General features: G+C 48.1%; 1 protein-coding gene across 1 annotated transcript; it reads left to right on the top strand.

The window, feature by feature from the left end:
• Positions 1–403: 403 nt before the first annotated feature.
• On the top strand, positions 404–4,383 carry LOC135292221 (uncharacterized; the record flags this gene model as incomplete). Its single annotated transcript, XM_064406444.1, is given in 5 exon segments — positions 404–1,123; positions 1,126–1,162; positions 2,549–2,589; positions 2,592–2,796; positions 3,684–4,383. Coding segments are annotated over 5 exon segments (1,200 nt in total), but the record flags the coding sequence as incomplete, so codon positions are not given.
• Between the last annotated feature and the right edge of the window lie 3,890 nt (positions 4,384–8,273).

Raw genomic sequence — 8,273 nt, 5'->3', positions numbered from 1 at the left:
TTTGTGGGGATTTTGGGTGGAATTTTTGGGATTTTTGGGCTTTTCCTTGGATTTTGGGCGGAATTTTGGGGGATTTTGGATTTTTTAGGTTGAATAATTCAGATTTTGGGGCTTTTCCCTTGGATTTTGGGTGCAATTTGTGTGATTTTGGGCTTTTGCCTTGGATTTTGGGTGGAATTTTTGGGATTTTGGATTTTTGGGTGGAATAATTCAGATTTTGGGGCTTTTCCCTTGGATTTTGGGACGAATTTGTGGGATTTTGGGTGGAATTTGTGGGATTTTGGGTGGAATTGTCTCGATTTTGGCTAGAATTTCCGCCATTTTGGGTGGAATTTTCGCGATTTCGCCCGGAATTTCGGGATTTTCTCCCGGGAATCCCGGATTTTTGTAAATTTTGGGCATTCCCCCTGCCCAGGTGGCGGGGGCGGGGCGGCTGGTGACGCTGGCGCTGCGCCCCACCGGGGTTTGGGGTGGGAATTTCGGAATTTTGGGTGGAACTCTTGGGGATTTTGGGTGGAATCATTGCGATTTTGGGCTTTTCCCTTTGATTTTTGGGGTTTCTTCTTGGGAACTGGGTGGAATTCTTGGATTTTTGGGTGGAATCATTCAGATTTTGGGGTTTTCCCTTGGATTTTGTGGGATTTTGGGTGAAATTCTCAGGATTTTTGGGTTTTTTTCTAGAGATTTTGGGTGGAATTTGGTGGGATTTTGGGCTTTTCCCTTGGATTTTGGGTGGAATTTTTGGGATTTTGGATTTTTTGGGTGGAATAATTCAGATTTTGGGGCTTTTCCCTTGGATTTTGGGTGGAATTTGTGGGATTTTGGGTGGATTTTCTTGATTTTGGGTGGAATTTTCTCAATTTTGGGTGGAATTGTCTCGATTTCGGGTGGAATTTTCACGTTTTCACCTGGAATTTTCGCGATTTCGCCCGGAATTTCGGGATTTTCTCCCGGGAATCCCGTGTTTTGTAAATTTTGGGCATCCCCCCTGCCCAGGTGGCGGGGGGCGGGCGGGCTGGTGACGCTGGCGCTGCGCCCCACCGGGATCTTCGGGGAGCGGCACCCCCTGCTGGAGCTCTTCTACCGGCGGGGGAGGGGCCTGGGGGGGGCGCGTGCCCCGCACCCCTCCCCCCCAACGCCGAGCACGGGCGCGTCTACGCAGGTGAGGCACACCTGGGCACACCTGGGCACACCTGGGGGGGGAAACGGGGAAAAAACGGGAAAAAACGGGGAAAAAATGGGGAAAAATAGGAAAAAAAATGGGAAAAAAGTGCAAAAAAATGGGGGGAAATGAGGTAAAATGGACACCTGGACACACCTGGGCACACACCTGGGGGGGGAAATGGGGAAAAAATGGGAAAAAAACGGGGAAAAAAATGGGGAAAAATAGGAAAAAAATGGGGAGAAATACGAAAAAAAGGGAAAAAATAGGAAAAAAATGGGAAAAAAAGTGCAAAAAAATGGGGGGAAATGAGGGTAAAATGGACACCTGGACACACCTGGGCACACCTGGGCACACCTGGGCACAGCTGGGCACACCTGGGGGGGGAAACGGGGAAAAAACGGGAAAAAACGGGGAAAAAATGGGGAAAAATAGGAAAAAAATGGGAAAAAAGTGCAAAAAATGGGGGGAAATGAGGTAAAATGGACACCTGGACACACCTGGGCACACACCTGGGGGGGGGAAATGGGGAAAAAATGGGAAAAAACGGGGAAAAAATGGGGAAAAATAGGAAAAAAATGGGGAGAAATACGAAAAAAAGGGAAAAAATAGGAAAAAAATGGGAAAAAAGTGCAAAAAAAATGGGGGGAAATGAGGTAAAATGGACACCTGGGCACACCTGGGCACACACCTGGGGTGAGAAATGGGGAAAAAATGGGGAAAAGTGGGGGAAAAAATGGGAAAAAAATTGGGGAAAAAATGGGGGTAAATGGGGAAAAGTGGGGGGAAAATGGGGAAAAAATGGGGGAAAATGGGGGTAAATGGGGAAAAGTGGGGGGGGAAAATGGGAAAAATGGGGGAAAAAATGGGGGAAAAAGGACACCTGGGCACACCTGGTCATTAAAATCTCCCCCAACCCCCCAAAAATCCCAGATTTCCCCATAAAATCCCCAAATTTCACCCAAATTTCATCAATTTTCACCCAATTTTCACCATAAAACCCCAAAAATCCCCGAATTTTCCCAAAAACTCCCCCGTTTTCCCCCCAGGAAACGTGGCCTGGATGGACGTGCTGGCTGCCCAAAACCCCCAAAATCCCCCCAGAAAATCCCCAAATTTCCCTAGAAAATTGTCCAAAATCCTTGAATTTCACCCAGATTTCAGTGTAAAATCCCCAAATTTTTGGCCAAAACCCCCAAATTTTGTCTCAAAACATCTTGAAATCCCAAAAAAAAAATCCCAGAATTATTTAAAAAAAGAAAGGCCTGAATTTCCCCTAAAAAAATCCTCAAATTTTGTCCAATTTTCACCCAATTTTCGCCATAAATCCCCAAAAATCCCCCAAAAATCCCCGAATTTTCCCAAAACTCCCCGTTTTCCCCCCAGGAAACGTGGCCTGGATGCACGTGCTGGCCGCCCCGCGCCGCCCCGCGCCCGCCCGGCCTCGGTGGGCGGCCAGTTCTTCTTCTGCTACGACGCGTCGCCCTGGGCGCCCTACGAGGAGTTCAACCTGCTGCTGCTGGGCCCCGCCGGCATCTCGGGGGGCCCCCCGCGTCCCCCCGCGGCTCTCGGCGCTCCTGGCCTGGCTCAACGGCCTCCTGAGGGAAATTTTGGGGCGCTTCGGGGTGTGCTGGGCCGCCGCTGCTGAACCCCTACACCTGGGCCGTGGCCTCCACCCCGTTCAGCGTCCGCACGACAAGGGCCGAGCGCCACTTGGGCTACCGGCCGCTCTTCTCTGGGAGGAGGCCCGGGACAGGACGGCGCGCTGGGTCCGGCAGCTGGGCGGGGCCTGAGATGGGGAGGAAAACGGGGGGAAATGGGAAAAAACAGCGAAAAAACTGGGGAAATCGGTGAAAAAATGGGGAAAATTGGTGAAGAAATGGGGAAGAAAGGGTTAAAATATGGCGGTTTGGGGCTGAGGTTGAGGTGGGTGTGGACGTGAAGGGGTTAAAAACGGGGAAAAATTGGAAAAAATGGGAAAAATCGGTGAAGAAATGGGGAAAATCAGTGAAGAAATGGGGAAGAAAGGGTTAAAAAATGGCGGTTTGGGGCTGAGGTTGAGGTGGGTGTGGACGTGAAGGGGTTAAAAATGGGGAAATCGGTGAAAAAATGGGAGCGAAATGGAGAAGAAAGGGTTAAAAATCCTGGTTTGGGGCTGAGGTTGAGCCTTGGTGTGGGTGTGGACGTGAAGGGTTAAAATGAAAAAAAGGGGAAAAAAACGGGGAAAAAATCCATGAAAAAATGGGGAAAATGGAAAAAAGCAGGAAAAATGTGGAAAATTATAAAAGTGGGAAAAACTGGAGAAAAACGGTGGAAAAATGGGGAAAACGAGTGAAAAATGGTAAAAAAATGGAGAAAAAAATGGAAAATTGGGAAAAATGAAAAAAAAAAAGCAGGAAAAAATCTGGAGAAAAATGGATGAAAAAATGGGAGAAAATGGGGGGAAAAAAAGAAAAAAACGGAAAAAAAAATCAGGAAAAAATGGAGGAAAAATCGGGGGGAAAAGAGGGCAGAATGGGGTGAGAAAAGCGGATTTTGGGGCGCTTCGGGGTGTGCTGGGCGCCGCTGCTGAACCCCTACACCTGGGCCGTGGCCTCCACCCCGTTCAGCGTCCGCACCGACAAGGCCGAGCGCCAGCTGGGCTACCGGCCGCTCTTCTCCTGGGAGGAGGCCCGGGACAGGACGGCGCGCTGGGTCCGGCAGCTGGGCGGGGCCTGAAGGGGTTAAAAACGGGGGGAAATGGGAAAAAACGGCGAAAAAACGGGGAAAATCGGTGAAAAAACGGGGGAAATCGGTGAAAAAATGGGAGAGAAATGGGGAAGAAAGGGTTAAAATTGGCGGTTTGGGGCTGAGGTTGAGGTGGGTGTGGACGTGAAGGGGTTAAAATGGACAAAATGTGAAAAATTGGGGAAATCGGTGAAAAAATGAGAAAATTTGGGTGAAAAAATGGGGAAGAAATGGGGAAGAAAGGGTTTAAAATGGCGGATTGGGGGCTGAGGTTGAGGCTGGTGTGGGGTGTGGACGTGAAGGGGTTAAAACGGGAGAAAATGTGAAAAAATGGGAAAAATCGGTGAAAAAATGAGAAAATTTGGTGAAAAAATGGGGAAGAAATGGGGAAGAAAGGGTTAAAATGGTGGATTGGGGGCTGAGGTTGAGCCTGGTGTGGGTGTGGACATGAAGGGGTTAAAAAGGGTTAAAAAGGGGTTAAAAAACGGTGAAAATGTGAAAACTGGGTAAAATTAGTGAAAAAATGGGGAAGAAATGGGGAAGAAAGGGTTAAAAATGGCGGATTGGGGGCTGAGGTTGAACCTGGTGTGGGTGTGGACGTGAAGGGGTAAAAATGAAAAAAAAAGGGAAAGTAAAAGGAAAAAAAATGGGAAAAATCCATGAAAAAAAATGGGGAGATGGAAAAAATTGGGGGAAATGATGAAAAATGGTGAAAATTGGAAAAAATGAGAGAAAAATGGAGAAAAAATTGGAAAAAAAGAGAGAAAAATGGTGAAAATGGAGAAAAATGGAAAATGGTGAAAAACAGGCAAAAATACAGGAGAAAATGAGGAAAAAATGGAGAAAAACTGGAGAAAATGGGGGGGAAACAGGAAAAAATCAGGAAAAATGGGAGAAAATGGAGGAGAAAATGGGGGGGGGGAAACAGGGAAAAATGGAGGGGGGAAGTTGGAGGGAAAATGGGGGAAAAACCAGAAAAAATGGTAAAAAAACCCAAGAGAAAATAGGGAAAAAAAAATTGAGGGGAAAGGAAGAAAATCAGGATTTGGGCCTGACCCTGATCCTGAGGGAAATCCAGGCCGGGATTTGTTCCTGATCCCAGTCTAGGCCAGGCTTTGGGCCTGATCCTGATCCTGGGGAAATCCAGGCTGGGATTTGTTCCTGATCCAGTCTAGGCCAGGCTTTGGGTCTGATCCTGGTCTAGGCCGGATTAATCCTGATCCCGATTGCAGGCCGGGATTTAATCCTGATCCCAGTCTAGGCCAGGCTTTGGGCTTGATCCCGATCCTGAGCGAAATCCAGGCCAGGATTTACTCCTGATTCCAATCTGGGCCGGGCTTTGGGTCTGATCCTGATCCAGGCCGGAATCCCAAGCCAGGCTTTGGGCCTGATCCTGGTCTGGGCCGGGATTTAATCCTGATCCCAGTCTAGGCCAGGCTTTGGGCCTGATCCTGATCCTGAGGGAAATCCAGGCCGGGATTTGTTCCTGATCCCAATCTAGGCCGGGCTTTGGGTCTGATCTGGATCCAGGCCAAAATCCAGGCCAGGGTTTAATCCTGATCTAAGTCTAGGCCAGGCTTTGGGCCTCATCCTAGATCCAGGCTGGAATCCAGGCCGGGATTTGCTCCTGATCCCGATCCAGGCCAGGACTTAATCCTGATCTAGGATCCTGATCCTAATCCCAATCTAGGCCAAGTTTTGGGTCTGATCCCAATCCAGGCCAGAATCCAGGCCGGGATTTAATCCCGATCCTGACTCAGGCCGGATCCAGGCCCTGGATTTGATCCAGATCCAGGCCGGGATTTGTCCCTGATCCCGATCCTGATCCTGGATCCAGGCCAGGCTTTGTCCCTCATCCTGATCCTGATCCAGGCCAGGATTTGTCCTTGATCCTGATCCTGATCCCGATCCAGGCCAGGTTTTGATCCCAATCCAGGCTGGGATTTGCTCCTGATGCTGATCCTGGATCGAGGCCAGGTTTTGATCCTGATCCTGATCCTGGATCCAGGCCAGGCTTTGTCTCTGATCTGATCCTGATCCTGGATCCAGGCCAGGCTTTGCTCCTGATCCCGATCCAGGCTGGGCTTTGTCCTTGATCCTGATCCTGATCCCGATCCTGGATCCAGGCTGGGTTTTGCTCCTGATCCAGGCCGGGATTTGTCCTGATCCCAATCCTGATCCTGGATCCAGGGCAGGATTTGCCCCTGATCCCGATCCAGGCCGGGCTTTGTCCTTGATCCTGATCCTGGATCCAGGCGGGATTTGCTCCTGATCCCGATCCAGGGCCGGGATTTGTCCTTGATCCTGATCCTGATCCCGATCCAGGCCAGGTTTTGATCCTGATCCTGATCCTGATCCAGGCCGGGTTTTCGATCCTGATCCCGATCCAGGCCAGGCTTTGTCCCTTGATCCTGATCCTGATCCCGATCCAGGCCAGGTTTTGTCCTTGATCCTGATCCTGATCCTGATCCTGATCCTGATCCAGGCCAGGATTTGTCCCTGATCCTGATCCCGATCCAGGCCGGGTTTTGATCCTGATCCCGATCCAGGCCAGGTTTTGTCCTTGATCCTGATCCTGATCCTGATCCTGATCCAGGCCAGGATTTGTCCCTGATCCGGATCCCGATCCAGGCCGGGTTTTGATCCTGATCCTGATCCAGGCCAGGATTTGTCCCTGATCCGGATCCGATCCAGGCCGGGTTTTCCCCCGATCCCAAAGAAATTCCAGGCTTTTCCCCCAAAATCCCATCCCCGAATCCACTCCGCGTTTTCCCCCTCCCGATCCCCTTCCCCATCCCCTTAATTTCATTTTTTTTGGGTGAAATTCGAATAAAACCGTTAAAAAAAAAAGTTTTTTTTGTGTTAAATTTCGGGAATTCCGACAAAATTCGGGATTTCCTTTCAATTCGAGAGGATTTTGGGGCGAAAAAAGGGGAAATTGGGGGGTTTCCGATGGGATTTGGCCGCTGCTGGAGGGGGGGGAGGGGCAGCACCTGGCGGGGGTGGGGGAGGGGCGGCTCCCAAATTTGGGGGGGCGCAGCTGCCGCCCCTCCCCCACCCCCCCCCCCGGGGTTATTTTTGGGTTCTTTTCCCACCGGGGCCTTTTTAGGGTAAAAGCGGCGCGCGCCGCCCCTCCCCCACCCCCCCCAAGCGAGGCCCCTCCCCCACCCCTCCCGAAATGACCCCGAGTCCCCTCCCCCACCCCCAAAATCCCCTCCGAAAATCCCGAAAAAATTAAAATAATTTTTTTAAAAAAGCCTCTAAAATTGTCCAAATGTTGGCCCCAAAAAATATTTTAAAATCCTCCCAAAATATTAAAAATCGAAATAAATCCCCAAAAATTCTGTCCTAAATTGTCAAAAATTCCTCCCCCCAAAAATCAGGGAAAAATAAAAAAGAAATCCCCAAAAAATTGCCCCCAAAAATGAATAAATAAAAATTGCCCCAATATCTTCCTAAAAATCCCCAAAATTTTCCCCTAAAATCTCCCAAAATTCCTCCCAATAATCTCCTAAAATTCTCCTTTTAATTTGCCCCAAATCCCACCAAAATCTTCCCAAAAAAATTCTCCCAAAAATAAGAAAAAAATTCCTAAAATACTCCAAAAAATTTTAAAGATCCCCCATAAAAAATCCCCAAAATTCTCCCTAAAATCTCCCCCAAATTGTCCCAAAATCTCTTGAATTTCTCAAAAAAAACCCCAAAAATTCTCCCTGAAGGAAAAAAAAATTCCTCCAAAATCCACAAAAATTATCCCAAAATTCCCAAAAAATTCACCCCAAACTCTCTCAAAAAAAACCCAAAAACCCCAAATTTCCACCAAATTTCCCCCAAAAATTCCCCCAAAAATCTCAAAAAAACCCCAAATTTCCTCCAAATTTTCCAGAAAAAAATCACCCAAAATTCTCAGAAAAAACCCAAAAAAACCGCAAATGTCCCCCAAATTTCCCCGAAAAATTCACCCCAAACTCTCTCAAAAAAACCCCCAAAAAACCCCAAATTTCCCCCAAAATTCCAAAAAAATTCCCCCCAAAACTCTCTCAAAAAAAACCCCCAAAAACCCCAAAAACCCCCAAATTTCCCCCAAAATTCCCCAAAAAATCACCCATAATTCTCAGAAAAAAAACCCCAAAAAACCCCCAAATTTCCCCCAAAAATTCACCCAAAATTCTGGGGGGGAAAAAAAACCCCAAAAAACAAAAAACAAATTTCCCCCAAATTTCCCAAAATAATTCATCCAAAATTCACTAAAAAAAAATAAAAATCCGCCCCAAAAACCTCAAAAACCCCAAAATTCCCCCAAAATTCTCTTAAAAAAAAAAATCCCCCCAAATTTCAAATAAATCCCCCCCAAAACCTTTCCTGCCCCTCCCCCACCCCACAA

Source organism: Passer domesticus, unplaced genomic scaffold, assembly GCF_036417665.1.
Source record: "Passer domesticus isolate bPasDom1 unplaced genomic scaffold, bPasDom1.hap1 HAP1_SCAFFOLD_236, whole genome shotgun sequence".
In the NCBI taxonomy this organism is placed as follows: domain Eukaryota; kingdom Metazoa; phylum Chordata; class Aves; order Passeriformes; family Passeridae; genus Passer; species Passer domesticus.
Note: the sequence above shows the minus strand (reverse complement) of the source record. Positions and strands in the feature narration are given on the sequence as shown.